Genomic DNA, 16,962 nt, shown 5'->3' on the forward strand with positions numbered 1-16,962 from the left:
ACAATTCATGTTGTCGCAGACTGGAAAAAGTAATTCACGCTCAGCCAATCACAAAGCGGGATGCAGGGGCAGGAACATCCAGTCCATAGATTGGCTTCAGATTGTCAGCCTTAGTGGTCTTCAACATCTGTTACTGGTTCCAAGCCCCTCCCTGTGGGAATACCACATGGGTTTATTGATGGGCCTCGTGCCATAAAAAGCCACACAAAGCCAAAGACCTTTGAACTTACCTGAGAGAGTTTACAGACCTCAGCTGCACTGTTTTAATGATGCTAACAGATAGTCATCTCAATAACAAGGCGTCACCTCACCATATCTTGGCTGAATATTCTTTTCAGTAGGCCACAATGAAAGCATAAAAAAGGAAGTGAGAAATGTGATGCTGATGTTTTGGCTGAGGATGTGACTGTACAGTTGGGTAGAAAATATTGTTTTAGTATCAATGCCTGGGAACGCTGTTGAGATACTGAAACCTAATTGTGTCCCAGTACACATAAACAGGAGGGGATGGGCTTTCTTTCCCTTTGTGCTGATGGGCCACTGCTTTCCTGTCCCAGTTCTTTTACTGTTTCTTAATGTAGAAGCACCAGTTAAGCCAAGTTAAATGTGTCTTTATAGAAATATCTATTAGATCAACTCAAAGAAGAAGGGTGCTCAGTGTTCAATGCTCTTTCTGTTGTTTTGTTTATTGATTTTCATTCCAACGTACCATTGAACAATTAAAAGCAAAATAAGCAGGATGCATAGCTCCAGCAGAGCTTAGCATGTTTGACGCAAACAGATTAATATTTAACTGAGCATTTGATCTCAGGCGAGGGTAGACTACACGTGAGTGGAGGTGAAGGTTGTCTACAGATAAAGTCTTGGGAAGTTTGGATCTATCAGAAAATGTTAGATACTGAGAGTCAATGCTAATGCTGCACAATGTCTCTAGTCACTGTCATCATGCCAATGTGTGAAATGTTGCATTATTTATTTTTACAACTTTTAACATGAACAGACAGCTTCACATCAAATCTTTCCCATCAATTTCTACGTTTGGGCCCATTATCAATGACAAAAAAAATACATTCAGACAAAAAATAGATACAAATATATCATTTGCCTATATATAAAAACGTCCCCTCTAAGATACTAAATAAAACTGAAATAGAAAAAGAGGCACTTTTAAAGAAACTATGAAATATTGCATTTTCACAGCACTGCTTGAATGGAATATTTGGTTGGTAACATTCATTGTATTCTGAAATGCTGTGTTAGTTTTTCAGAAGATATGATGGTAAAAACTGCCACCTTTGAATCTTCAGGCCACAGAATACTTTACCAAAAGTTTTGAGGATTATTAAGATGTTTTCCTGGCCAATGTGAGATGAACCTTCGTTCTGTCAGCAGTGGTTTTGGCCTTGGAAGTCACCCATGCATGCCACCTTGGCCCAATCTCTTACTTACATCTAAATCATGAACTCTGACCTTAACTGAGACAAGTGAGGCCTGCAGTGCTGTAGATGTAGTTCTGGATTCTGGGTGACTTCCTGGAATAGTCAACAAGGCACTCTTTGATTTAATATGGTAGGCCATGAAGGTTCACAACTGTTACATGTTTTCTCCTCTTTTCATAATGGCATAAATGGCTTTGTAACCTTTTCCAGACTGACAATGACTTTTGGTTCTTATGCTCTTGAATTTTGTGATCAGGTCATAATGTGTTTCTTATGAGATTTTATAGCCTACTTCATGACATGTTCAGACATGTTCTGTTTAAGTGATTTCTTGTTTCTACAATTCTGACAGTAATCAGGTCTGGCATGTGTGGCTGCTGAACTGAACCGAAGAAATATGTGTTAATAATAGGACAAACAAGGCCTTTTTCACATTGGGACAATTTCTTTCCCTTTATTAAATTAGATCATTATTTAAAAACTGCTTTTCTTTGCCTGATTATAAAATTAGTTTGATCATCTGAACATACTTTCCTTTCATGACACTGTAGATTTTAGCAGAGAAGCTAAAGTTCATGGAGAGTGGTAGGGACATTGTGATGACAAAAAAGATAAATGGCAGACTGTGGAAACTTGGGGATGATCACTACCAATAAAGTCACTGCAATTCTCAACAATTATTTCACAGTTGTATGTTTTCCCTATTTAATGTTGCCCAGGTAAGACACACACAGCACACAAAATCACTGCTGCTTTTCCTTTGTGTGGGTACGTAGTATTAAATTGGGTGAGACACTAACCAGAACTTTAAATGTGTTCTCTAATTTTTGACGTAAAACAAAAATATAAATGAAATCATAGATTTGTGTTCACTTCAGGAAAATCTCTGTACTATCTAGTTTTGAAACAAATACTTGCATGGAGGAAACATTAATGGAAATGACTGTAATCATTAAGGGGACCATATATCACGGACAGCGCCGAACATACGGACACAGATCCAACATAACAAGATTCAGAGTCATGTGAGAGGACAATTAGTCTGGACTGTGGATGTCTGCAGATAACTGCAAGATACATCATGAACAATACATGCCTTATATTGACTTTACTCACTTTCTATATTTTCTCATTTACCATGGTTCTCTTCATGTTTTTATCAAGTTTAACTTGGCACCAAATATTTTGTATATGACTCCAAATAGGAGTTAATAATATGTGCATCACATATTATTTTGCATGTTTTTAGAAATGTCTATAATACATGACAACTATAGAATCTAGTTATGATATAAATGATATAGTTAAAAATCTTAGCCATTATCATTATCAAATCAATTATCAATTCTTATTTTTTATTTTGAATTTTACTCCACTTTGGCTCCTTTAACATCTATTTAATGTGAGTGAGAGTGCTAAACCTTTAGCCTGCTCACACAGGTGAAGAAGTAAGACTCTTTTTGCCTAAAGATTAGAGGTCAAACCTGGAAATAGCTTACATGTGTGACAAAATGGAATAAAAGATTTAAAAAAAGATCCAAAATAAGCATAAAGTTTATGACACTGATTTGAGAATTATTGAAGTAAATAAAATGTTGAATAATATTATGACTAAAGTTTAGGGCTTGGCAGTAAATGTAAATGAAAGATTCATCTGCTGTCAATTTGGAATTTGAGTTAAAAATTAGGAAATCCTATTTGATTCAATAATTTCGATGTTTGGCATACTTATCTTGAAGTATGTCTCCCTGGGCTTCCTGCTAATGTTTCCTTGTTGATACGAAGCTGCCAAGAATGGAGTTGCTGCCAAAGTTAGCCACAGATAGCTTAGCAACGCTGCTTTAAAGTCTGGTAAATACCAGGAAGGAAGAATCGTGACGTGCTTCTGTAATCTCAGAGATGTGCCAAACAAAACTCAAGTGTTTGTAGAACACAGCAAAGGTTGTGTTAAAGAATTTGAGCATAATTTCTTCATGCTTTTTTCACAGGCAGTGTGTCATGTTACCAAACCATGTCTAAATTGTGAACAGGCAGGTAAAAGGTCAACATCGATCGGTTTTAGAGCTATACCTTAGCTTAGATCATTAATAAAGACCATGCATCATCATAAATAGCTTATATTAATGGTGTCCAATATATGTGCATATATAATAACAGCATTGTTAAAAATAATTATTGCCCTTAAAAAGGAATTGTGTCTCAGGCTGTCAGTTATCAATGAGAGCTAACATGGAAAAATCAGGAACACTTGTGAAAATTAAAACGACCTTACAGAAACTGTAAGTGCTCTTTACTTTGCATTCAGGCTCACATCTGTTTATGGATGTGAAGATACATAAAATCTGTATTTAATTTCAGAACCGTTTTGAATTGATTCTTCTAAATCAAACTGAATTTCTACATTTGAAATCGTCATGTAACAAACAGTTTAAGATTGGGTTTCAGAAGCATGTCAAACATCGGTAAAACACTCAGAGGTTGGTGAGGTTACCTTACCTCTAACGGAAAGATATGACATCACTGTGAGCTTGTTGGATAAGTAACTAAATCCTCTGGTATTTTCAAACAACTACGAGAGCTGGAAAGCTCAGGAACATGCCATATTTAATGCTGAATCACAACTGAAGCAAAATCTGAAAGTAAACTCTGTTCTTGGAGGATCTAGAGCAGATAAAAGGTAGCTGATCAGGTGAATTGATGTAGCCGGCATGCTCAACCAGCTCCAGATAGAAACATGGATGTTGTTCTGCTAAATGAAACAGCATCAACTTAACAATGCTCTGTGAGAAACTTTGGACTGTTAATATCTGCTGACACAGCGTTCTGTGCTATTGATATAAATGCTTTCAATTTGAGTTCGTAAAGCTGAGCTCAGCTAGAACAGGCAGTGTTCTGACTAGCTGTTAGCTCCCACTAATGTGAGGATTTCATTACTTTTCAACTAGCTCAGATGAACTGACATCTTTGTACTAGGTAAGGGAGCAATTTCCTCATTTAAGTAGGGCGGTCTGCACCTTTTTGCACCTGTTATCCATTGCATGTGGAATCTTTGAAGATTGCACGCAACACACCCACTTAGTGCAAGTGCAATTTTTATTTTGGACAAGCAATTTAGTGCCCCCTATTTGGAATGTGTGAAGATTAGGCCCATAATCTAAATACAGCTAACATGCAATATATATTTTCTATACTGACTATCCTAGTATTTTGCCTCTTTCATAGGGGTCCAACCTTTAATTAGGGGGGTCAGAATCCTGCTTGTTCCCCTTTTAATCCCCCCAATCATGGTTTCTCATTAAAAGGACTTCAAATAGTAGGATGACTGTGGTTTAAAACCCTAACATTTTAATTCCTTGGTATACCTTATGGTAACCAGCCCGAGTCTAATCTAAACACATTAATGGTAGAACAGATTAAATTTGGTCAGACTTTGAATTTGTACTGATGGTAATCCATAACTACATCCATAATTGTTTATGTAGACTATTTATACATTCCAGGCCTTTTGCTGCTTGGTTTTTAGTTTTCATCGGTGTAGTTTGTCTCTGATCTGCTGGATAGGAAACAAATCCAGCAAAGACCTGAGACTAGGGCTGAGACATGTCCTTCAGTTGATCCATCCACTTTATGCCACGTTTTCAGCTGGTAGCTCTTTGGGAATTACTTTGCTGGTGGTAAAACTTAGCCTTCCCTAAAATACACAAGAGATCACAAAGGTTTTCAAGGCAAACTTTATTTAAAAGAGGACTTAGGGGACCATTTTTCTGTCCTATAAGTTAAACACCAGACTGCCATATTTGTATACAAAGAGTTAAAACTCTGGCAGAGGTGTGTCTACACGGTTATAGCTTACTATCTGTAGATTCTGCATTTAAAAAGTGGGTGGATGATAATCTCCCCCAATCACCAACCTGCTTCAGCAAACCACCCCTCTCCCTTCCCCCCACATGAAACACAACTCCCATTTAACGTTTTTCATATGGTCCTGTTCCAGCCACAGAACTCCGAAGTAATTCCAAGAATGTATATGAAGTCTTTTCATCTCTATTCTATACTCAGCTAGAAATTACTCTGTGGCTTTCCCAGACCTATTTGCTGCGTCATCAAACAGGAGCTTTCACTTCCTGCAGTACGAGACCAGAAAACACATATCAGACATAAGCTAAAAACACACAAAATGGTACCTCTAACTTCCTCTCTTCCATCCTCTGTTTTAAGCTCTTTATAAATGCTTTCAGCTGCTGATGTCGAACTACAGATGCTTTAAGGTACACTACAGCCCAGATGTGTAACTGCAGCACCAAGAGGCCCTGATGGGGGACATCTGACTGTAACTGAACAGCAGTAGCTGCATGCTCACCTAGTAAAGGCGACTGCAGCTATAAAATCCTCCTGATATTGAATTAAACAGATGGAGACAGGACTGGGACAGTGTAGCTGATAGGTATTATTTAATCAACTCAGAGGTAAGGAAAGACACAGAGTCAGTTTTACTTGCAAGGGTAGCTGTGCACTACAGACTACGAAGTATTAGCCCCCTCTCTCTTTATTTATACATGCTTGGTCACACACAGTTCAAACATCATTCAGAGTGGGGGTGTGTGTATGTGTGTGTGTGTGTGTGTGGGGTCAGAAAGGGTAGGGTTCATGTGTCTTGATTTTAGAGAAAGGAGTGAGGATTGGTGCCAGTCCCTAGATGTTGCTGATAATAGCATAACTCACCCTTCTCTCTTATCTCTTTGTCTATGACATGTGGGGGAAGAAAGCACTTAGAGCAGACACAAGTGATAAACAATATAAAAAGTCGTAAAACCCTAACAGTTCCCCCCTGTTTTATCACGAATAAGTCATGAGTAAATACATGTAAAATGAAACACTCTGTGTAAGCACAAACCCACAGGACGGAAAACAGATTATTTTGTGGGAAACACTTACACGGTCCCTCCGCCAGGCGACCACCAATCATGGCAGAGTAAAACAATAATAAAGCAAAGAAACAAAATGTAAGAATAAAAAGTAAAAGAATTCAAACAAGCCTTGTTCATATCATCATTGCATTTTTCTCACTTCACTTAAACAGCAACTTCTTTCAATTTTCTGCTATAAGGTCATTTTATGAAGTACAATTATGAATACACTCAGGCATGGAAGATATATTCAATTACAACATGTCATCATAATCATCTGCTTTTGGGTTTAGTGTGGTGTCAACATTTACACACAGTATTTAAAGAGTATATGGGTGTTATCACCACTTAAAAGAGTTTGTGCTTTATGACCCTAGACCGTCCTCGGGTTCAGAGGTGAGAAGGTTACCTAGGAACAGCATCTGCTCTTCCAAAAGCATCACCCTAAAAAGTGGCCTTAACCATTAAACGTCTGATAATGGCTTTTACAGCTTCCTCCACTAAAAGATGTTCAGGGGAGTGAGGTAACCCAAAGGTCATACACTTTGGAACACTTAATAAAATAATTTCCATTACAACTCCTTCCTTCTGATACTGAAAGCAAACAGTTTTTTCCTCAAAGAAAACAAATTATTACAACGGCGGAAATGAACACATTTCAAATTTGTGCCATAATGATAGATATCAAGCAATAAACATGAAAGTTAGATAAAAGCATCCAAGATTTCCTCCTCAGAGTCAGTTTCGCTGTCAAAGTGGGAGAAAAGAATTTGGCTGACCCTCGCCGTCCAGGCAAAGGAGCGCCTAGTAGCCACCAAATATTAAGAAATTAAGGAAAATAAGCATCATGGCGCATGTTTGACTGTCTTTCTGTTGCAGACGTCGCCAGTCCATCATCCAGAGAAAGGTTATGTGCAAATGTGTAGAGGTCTTCTATGTGTGTCTCACTGTGGTGTGTGTGCAGTGAGGCAAATGACCTTATGATTTCTAACTTTCAAGCAATGCGATGGCCTTAAGTAGATTCTGAAATAACGTGGCACTGCCCAAGGGATTATTGTGCCCTTGTAAGAACAGTGTTCTTCAACCACCTCTTCAATCACTCGCCAGTGATCAGCTTACAGTTCTTTGTCTTGTGGTGGTCCGCTGTCCTCACACCTTTCAGCCCGTGGATGATCCAGTTGGAAGATGACTTGTGTCCTGGAAGCCAGATGAAGCTGGAGGAGCTTTCCTGCAGCTTTCCTGGGTGTCCAGTAGGATCTGATATGGGCCATTCCAGCCCTGGACTTCCTGTGTTTTCTCCTAAATTCTCTGACCAGAATCCAGTCGCCAAGAATAAAGGACCGGAGGGTGGAAGTGGCTGTTTCTGGTAATGCAGCCGTCACCGTCTGTGAAACTTGAGAAAACACAGTGGACAGGTTTTGACAGTAACAACATCCTACCTTCACACAAAGATTATTATTATTAGACAAATATGACGAGTAAATACAAAATGAAGCTTTGAAATGTTAATTTCCTTTATTAAGGGTAAAAAACTATCCAGCCTTGGACTGGGATAGTCATTAGTGGTCTTGGATGTTAGACTATAGATGACATCTATAGTCAATAGATTCTGATAATGGACTGTTGGGACTGGCTGTTTATTCAAACCTGCCACCTCATGGCATTATGAGCCAAGTGTGCGAACCATTAGCTGTTTCCATCAACTTCAGTTAATAGATGACTCATCAGCCTATGGCTTTTATAGTAGCCCTCTGACTTTATTCACAAAATGGCCTGAGATCAAAAAGGAGCCATTAAACCCTTTTATTGGGTGTTTCAATCTGTCTTATTTAATAGTTAAACCAGTTACTGCCAAATGGGTCTCCTAAAGGTGCTTCTGTACATAGAGAAACAATGGTGACTTAGTTAGCTAAAAATAACTTCAATGGATTATAGCTACTAAAGTAGTTTTGATGGGAATCCACATCAGCTTTTAGATAATCAGGTAATAGGTTTAAGATTTAACAAAGTGAATTAAAAAGTCTTGATGTAAACTTCCAGATAACCAATCAAGTCATTTATTATTATTTGTTTAACATTATTCAGTTTATTACCTACTCACGGGAATACATACACTCACAGGCTACTTTCTTAAGTACGCCTTGATAGTATTGGGTTGGACCGTTGTTTGCCGTCAGAGCTGCTTTAATTCTTTATGACAGAACCAACATGGCATCTGAAACATTCCTCAGAGATTTTGGTCCATATTGACATGATATCATCACAGAGTTGCTGCAAATTTGCCAACTGCACATCCATGATGTGAATCTCTTGTTCCACATCCCAAAGGTGCTCAGTTGGATTGAGATCTGTGGCTGTGGAGGGTGTTGGAGTACAGCGAACTCACTGTTATGTTCAAGAAACCAGTTTGAGATGATTTGAAGCACCCATTAGAAGATGGGTACACTGTGATCATAAAGGTATAGACACTGACATGGACACTGGCAATACTCAGGGAGGCTGTGATGTCTAAACCATACTTATGTGGTACAAAGGAGGCCAAAGTGTGCCAAGAAAACATAGCTTCAGTCTTTCGTTGTTAGCTGTGCCAGAAGTGACGCCTGGTGTGATCCTCTGCTGCTGTGGTCCATCTGCTTAAAGTTTTCATTTCTAGTGTGTTCAGAGATGGTGTTCCACACACCTTCGTTGTAACCAATGATCAAGAAAGCATTTTCACCCACACAGCTGTAGCCTACAGAATATTTTGTCTGCATTCAGATTATTCTCCATATACTGCTGCTGCTTTTTGTGTTAACTGAGCAGGTGTACCTAATAAAACGGCCAGGGAGTGCACTAGATTATGACACTGTTTTAAAAAACAGTTTAAATGGAGGGTCTTGTTTAACTTCAATTAGATAAGAATCAAAGTGAATCCAGTTTAAATGTATGTTAACCACAGAAAATATGGCTGCTAGTCTTACTGGTGTTCCCTCTGTGGTTTATGAACACATTCTGTCAGGCTGACAGGCAGCAGTAGGTCAAGCAGCTTTTTTTGCTGCTGCTTTTGTAATTTCAGGGTAACCAAGTTCACATCACAGTAGTTTCCAGCAAAACCTGTGTCTTAGCAGACAGACCACACTTGGCAACCAATTTAGAGCGTGTGGCTACTGATAGATGTCATCGGGGCAAAAAGAAAACCTAATATTACATTTTTGAATTTCTTTTTGTCTGAAGCGTAAATGCATCTAAATCGAGACAGCCACAGTAGCAATTTCCTGTTGTCTTTAAGGCATGTTCACAGCCATTTATTACATTATATAGCTTAAAGGGGGATTTCCCCACAAAAATGAGAGCAGAATCAACTCCATCGAATTAAGGGTATTTTCCTTATTCTGTGTGTTGTCTGGGCAGGCTTTAATGAGGCTTTGACAGGTTTATTGGATCACAGTGGGAATCTAGAACACAGAATTAGGCAACAGATGCAAACTGAATGAAAGGTGTCCCATATGTATTTTTACATGCACTTCCACTGTACTTCCTGGGAAGTTGTTCCCTCAAAATAACTCATACAAGCCTTCAATAATTGATGTCCTTAATGACAGGGTGTTGTTTAAGTGTTACGAGACAAATTACAATATTACAGTCTAAAACAGTCCAAGTTGTATTTCCCCCTAAGAGTCATAAGTTTAAAAACAATCATACTGTTACAACTGTTTTCATAATAACAGACTACTACCATGAACTATAGTTGATTAACGTCTTCCTTCAGGTGAGCCATCACACCCTGCTGAATTACACTCTCTTCAGAGTATTTAACAAAGTTTATATAGATGCTGTAAAATATAAGTTTTAACTGAGCTGGATTCTTATTGAAACTTGACCTAACTCAATATAGATGATAAATGTTTGAGGTGAATCTCTTTAAATTGCCACAATTGTTTTACTTGGATGAACTGAGTAGAACCAACATTTCTGTGACCTCTGAGCAAATATCAGTCTTCACTCAGTTATATGTGTAATATGAAACTGAAAAAACACCCATCAAATGAAGTGATGGCATTTGACGTTTAAATCATCAAAGATATCCCAAGAACAAAACAACAAAACTAAATAGATAACCGACTGGCTGTTGAGTCTTAGCATGTGTCTTTTAGTTGGGCTTGAAACAGAGGTAAGCTGGGGTGTAATTAGTCCTGTTTTTCTGTTAAGTCTCATACCATCAGTACTGAGTGGGTGTAGCTCTGATCGCATGGGGTGAGATGAGGATTCAGAGAAATTAAAGACACATCAATCAAGCAGACAACAGCCCTGAAACCGGAGTTCTTCTAGGTCATCTCTAGTTACTCGCATATGAAGCAGTCTCCAGCTGCTTCCTTATTTATTCTCACAGGTTTCATTTGACTGAACTTTCATCTGAGAATAACAACTATACATGTAATCCTGAGATGTTTTCCTACCTACAGTTTGCTGTATTTTTAAGGCTGCGTGGACACCAGTTAGTTATGTCTAAATGTGTCACTCCTGACTTCTCCATTTTACTTAATTGGGTTGTTAAATTTCAGAAACACAAAGGGTTTTCATTTTAAAACTCTTTGAGTCATTTTTATTTGTCCTTTTTTTTCATGCTGTTTAGAATTTGCCTTTGCAATGCTAAGTCTGTGCCTTGTGTTTACAGGGGGATCTCTTACAGTGTGACCCTGTGGTCTTTAACCTTAGACTCGTATGGTCCTGCTGACCAAGCATCCCGATGTTTCCTCAAATGGACACAGTTCCAGTTCTGCTAAAATAATCTAAAATGTCCTTTTCACCAGACTTAAAGTCTAAAACATGGTATTAGCTGACATATCTACAGTTTTTAAAAAAAGTGTACTTTTTACTTTCCATCAAGCTTCTTAATTTATATTTAGGGAGGTTTTTTTTATATTTGAATTTCCAGAAGTACACGTCAAATACAATACAATCAAAATAAAACGTTACGTAAAAAATACATATTTACTTACATATCACTTTTTGTCTTATTAAACATGATTTATGATAAAATTGTATTATTTTATTGTATAATCAATGCACCCACCCTTAAAAAAAGCTAACCATAAAACACAGGAAAAGTTGTTCAAAAACAAAAAACAAACGCTCACAAATTATTTGGTGAATTGTATTTCTTGACAACATGATTTATTATGGAGCATCCAAAAAGGATGAATCATTCAGAAGTTAAGATGGGGACATTTTTGTCCCTAAAATCATGATCCGTGGTGTGTAAACTATGGTCATAAAGGGATGGACATGGTCAGCAACAACACTCAGGTAGGCTGTGATGTTTAAAATAATGCTCAGATGGCAATTAGCGGCCCAAAGTGTGGCAAGAAAATATCTGCCACACCTTGACACCACCACCAGCCCGAAATGTTTGTATTAGGCAGGAGCTTTCCATCATTTTGTATTGTTCAATTCAATTCAATTCAGTTTTATTTATATAGCGCCAATTCACAACACGTCGTCTCAAGGCACTTCATAAAGTCAGGTTCATACATTCCAATTAGTCCAAACCATTGAACAGTGCAGTCAGATTCAGTTATTTATTCAAATTGGATAAAAAGTTTTTCTGTCTAAGGAAACCCAGCAGATTGCATCCAGTCAGAGACTTGCAGCATTCACTCCTCCTGGATGAGCATGTAGAGACAGTGGACAGTCACTGGCGTTGACTTTGCAGCAATCCCTCATACTGAGCATGCATGTAGCGACAGTGGAGTTTACTATACTGTTACTTCAGAATGTTTTTTGTCTTACACATTTTAAAAAATATTATTTATTCATATTTGCTCTATATGTGTGTGTGTGTGTGTCTCTTTCAGCATGGGTGGGCTCCCTCTCCATGGGGATGATCTTCTTCTGCTCCCCAATCGTCAGCATCTTCACTGACATCTTTGGCTGCAGAATTACTGCTGTGTGTGGTGCTGCTGTCGGTCTGGTTGGCCTTCTGGCCAGTTCATTTGTCAAGTAAGGAAGCCATGAAGTTTATCAATGCATTGAGAAATGTTCCAGTCGATGTGGATTTTATTTAGGAGTATGAGGGGCTGGTTACACACGATTGCTACACTTTTCAGACTACTGTTTGGAAAAATGCTGTGTCCTTTTCATTGTACTTGACAACTCTACACTATTTTGTTTTGGTCCCAATAAAATTCATTAAAGGTGTTTGTAACGTGGTAAAATGTTCAAAGGTTCAGTGTGTATGAATACCCTTTTCAGGTAATTAGTAATGAGCTCATCCAGGAGGAGCTCAAATTGAATCTGGAATCTGGAAAATAAAGGTTCAGTTGTTGATATTTTCTGACTTTGTTTTATTTCTGTTTAATGTAATGTGCCTGGCTAAATAAGCCTTTAGATGAATTTTGCCCCAGTACGTGCAGTAAAAAGCACATTTAATGACATAAAGCTCAGTTTGATCCTGTTAAGTAGAACTGTTTTTATTTGGTGCCTATTCATTAAAAATAGTATAACTACAAAAGCTAATTTCACACATTAACTGAAACTTACATTTTATTCAGTTCCTGAACGTGAGCTTGGACAGGCAGAAGGGACACCCAATCAAAACCAATAACGATTACAACTTTCAGTTGCTCTGTTTTTAATATCATTATGTTTTAATTAATTATGTCTTTATACCGCATAACACCTTTACATTTCATTGTCATGGAAAGATACATTGCCTTAGGTTAATGAAGCTCCTGCATTACTTTCCTTTGCATGTGATACTGTAGTAGGTGAACTGAGTCAGGCTGACATGTTTGTTACCCTGAGCATTGCAACTCTGATATGCCATATATATACTGCACTGAAAGTCACACAATTGCTACTTAAAAGTTGTGAATAAATAATAATATGACTTAATCTTATGCTGTATTGTGCAGATGTTCCGTCTGTGCTAATAAAGATTTACTCACCTTAGCATGCCGGGGACTTGAACGGCTCCAACTGATGGCAGTCTGACCTACTTCGTGATTAATTCAGCTAATGGTTATTCTGCGTCTTGGGAGCACTCAAAGACTGTGTATACATCATTGAACTCTTTATATATATATATATATATATATATATTTTTTTTTTTTTTTTCTTTGCGGCACTAGAGGCCTTTATTTTCCATTTTTTGACAGTAGGTAGACAGGAAAGAGGGCAAAGAGGGTGGGAGACATTTGGCAAAGGTGGCCAGGTCCAGGACTCGAACCTGGACAGCTGCAATGAGGACTATAGCCTCTGTTCATAGGCGCACGCTTAACCCCTACACCACCAGCACCCAGCATTGAACTCTTTTCCCAACTTGGTCAGGCCTCTTTAAGTATGGAAAAAAAAGAAATAAATCTAGGTGGTAATGCCATGGCAAAGGTAACCTACCTTGTCCTGATGCAGCAGAACAGTGTAAATTTTATTTTCTCTCTACCAATACATATGCAGTATACAATGCAGTAGTGCATCAAAAACATGATGTTCCACCGCATATGCCTAATCTACCTCAAAACGTGTTCTTAAATGTGCCAACAGTGTGACAGCAGCTTTAGTATTGACTCAAAAAGCTTTCCTTTGAGTTGTCTTTTGTTTTTCTTATCCCATAGGACCCTTGGTGTGATGTATTTCACATACGGCATTGTGTTCGCCTGCGGCTGCTCTTTTGCCTACCAGCCTAGCCTGGTCATACTGGGCCACTACTTTAAGAAGCGCCTGGGCCTGGTGAACGGCATCGTGACTGCTGGCAGTGGTATCTTCACCATCACCCTGCCCTTTATTCTGTCAGGCCTGCTGGACAAAGTGGGCCTCCAAAACACTCTGCGTATTTTCTGCATCTTCATGTTAGTGCTGATACTAGTCAGCTTCACCTACAAGCCCCTGCTGCCAGCCAAACCCACTGAGTCCCAAATAGGAGGATTCCGCATAAGTCGAATCTTCAACATGAACATCTGGAAGTCTGTTGGATATCGTATTTGGGCCTTCGGCATACCTGCTGCTCTTTATGGGTATTATGTACCCTACGTGCATCTGGTAAGTTGTGGATTTTACTGACCTGTCCTCATTAATTTAAATGTCCTGTTTGGAAAAGAACCCAAATGGCAGAAACCAACAGTGGTTCTTGGTGAAAATGAAAAACATGTTTGATTTGTTTACCAGGATGACAGAGAAATAATGTTGGGAGGTTAGCAATGGAACAGCAGCTTGAGTCATTTTGATGTGAAAGTGAGAAAAAAGAAGTGAAACCACACCCTCACATATGGTGAGGGGGAGATTGCCCATTATTTTGGTACTTCATTATACTGAATACTAAACTAAAAATGGCCAATATTTAACAGATATTATTAAAATAAGGTTATGTTTGTGCTGCAGTTACAGAAATGTTTTTATTGCATAATAATGCCATCATACATGTCACTGATTTAGAAAATGGGGTAAACATTTATTTGGTGATGTATATATGCATCCTTATGTATGCATGTTGGCTAAAGGGATAATTCATAATTTAGACTTTATGAGTTGGCACAAGGTTCTAACATACATATAGCTGTATTAACTATATATAGCGATATAGCTAATATTTCTGTGTTTACTCATCATGAAAGAGAGCAGATTTTGTAGTTTCTAGCATCTTACAACTCTCCCAATGTGTTGTTTATGTTTTTAACTAAGGCAGGTCTATATTGGGATTGGATGCAGAAAAAGCCTTCGAGTCTGTCAGGTGGAACTTCTTATATAAGGTGTTAGAACAATTTGGCTTTATCAAAACATTTATTAAAACTATACAATTGTTATATTATCAACCCACAGCTAGGATCAAAGTTATTGGGAATCTTTCAAATGCTTTTACGTTACAACGAGGTTGCCACCAAGGCTGCGCCATTAGCCCACTTCTATTTGCAATATATCTGGAACCTCTCAGCCAATGGATAAATGGAATGGAGGGAGGGGGGACAGAAAATAGCCTTATTTGCAGATGATGTATTGATTTACTTATCACAACCAGATAGGTCACTTCCAGCATTAATGAATACAATGGATGAGTTTGGTTTGCTGTCGGGATACAAATTAAATGCAAAGAAAACCCAAGTTCTCTCCTTTAATTACTCACCGGATTTTATGATTAAGAAAATATATTATTGGAAATAAGTTTCAAAATCTCTGAGTTACCTTGGAGTAGTTTTGTCTCCAGCCATATATGAATTAAAATCTATAAACTACGGCCCTTTATTGTCTAGAATAACTTCGGATATGGGAAGGTGGAGTTTAGTCTCCTTTATAAGTTTAACATCAAGAGTGGAAATTATTAAAACTAATGTCTTACCAAGATTACTGTATTTATTCTCAACTCTCCCTGTTGAAGTGACAGACGAAGAATTTGCAGAATGGGATAAAATCATTTCGAGATACATATGGCAAGGAAGGAGACCACGGATTAGATTTAGAACCTTGCAGTTACCCAAGGATAGAGGGGGGTTAGCCCTGCCCTGCCTGAAAAGCTATTATTTAGCGGCTCAGCTAAAACCTCTCCTTAACATATGCAATCTATCATGTTCAGCAAAATGGAAAGACATAGAATGTGCTATGTCACCCATGATACCACTACAAGCCAGTATAAATGATAGCAAATTGAGAATACAACTTGGGGAGGAGACAAATCCATGGTTGGGCTTATCTCTTGACATATGGAACGGCATTATATCAAAATATGGGTTGACAGAGCAAAGTTGAGTACTGAGTTGGATTGCACATGAATCAGATTTCAAGCCTAATGTATCATACAAAACATTTAGTAAATGGGAAAAGGGTCCAAGTATATTTGGGGAGGTGGTTAACAAAAATACTGTACGAAGCTTTGTGGAAATGAAGAACAAATATGGTTTAAATAATAAAGACTTCTTCAGGTACTTAATTTTAAAGCACTATATGGAGAAACTATTAAAAAAGATTAATTTAGTTGAGCTGGAATCTGGGATAATTAAGATGTTTATGCTAGCAAATGAATCAAATGTGGGGGGGGAAATAATTTTCAAATTATATACAGGTTTGGAAATTTTGAAAGGAAGCAACACAATATACATAAAAGTGAAATGGGAAACAGAAGCTAACTGGAGGCTTTTAAAAGAGAATTGGGAGGAGATATGTAGGCAACAGTGGAAAACATCTCGTTCCCTCTCATGGAGAGAGTTTGGCCGGAAGAATATTGTAAGATATTTCATTACACCAGCACAAAGAAAATACCAAGATACAAGATGTTGGAAGAAATGTTATTTTATCTCTGCTTGAAGAAGAAACATGCTGACTTTGAAGTAAACATGCTCTGAGGAGGGTAGTGAAGGAGAAGGGCCTGGATGTTCTGGAGAGCCTCAGGGGTGACTGTTTATTTGGACACCAAGACTTTGTTATTTGAGAGAGATCAGCTGTGTTTTTACAACACTTCTCCAGTTTCAGCTACTCAGACTGGGACACCACAGGGGCTAAGCTGCGGCCTCAGCACATACGCTGGCCTTGTAGCCTAAGCAGCCAACCATCCGCTGTACTAACAGCTTAGCCAACAGTCTCTGTGTCACCTTGAAAATGGGAAGAAGTGGAACAAAAATTCCACCAGTCAAACGGCGCATTTTAGATTTACA

General features: G+C 38.2%; 1 protein-coding gene across 1 annotated transcript in view; it reads left to right on the forward strand.

Annotated features, from left to right (window-relative positions):
* The window catches only part of slc16a10 (solute carrier family 16 member 10), a 52,332-nt gene that overhangs the window by 16,806 nt on the left and 18,564 nt on the right, over window positions 1-16,962 (forward strand). Inside the window, exons 2-3 of the mRNA XM_047388225.1 lie at window positions 12,181-12,325; window positions 13,939-14,362. Coding sequence (XP_047244181.1) covers window positions 12,181-12,325; window positions 13,939-14,362 — 569 coding nt within the window. The remainder of the gene's footprint in view (window positions 1-12,180; window positions 12,326-13,938; window positions 14,363-16,962) is intronic.

The sequence above is a fragment of the Girardinichthys multiradiatus genome, chromosome 15 (assembly GCF_021462225.1).
Source record: "Girardinichthys multiradiatus isolate DD_20200921_A chromosome 15, DD_fGirMul_XY1, whole genome shotgun sequence".
Classification (NCBI taxonomy): Eukaryota; Metazoa; Chordata; class Actinopteri; order Cyprinodontiformes; family Goodeidae; genus Girardinichthys; species Girardinichthys multiradiatus.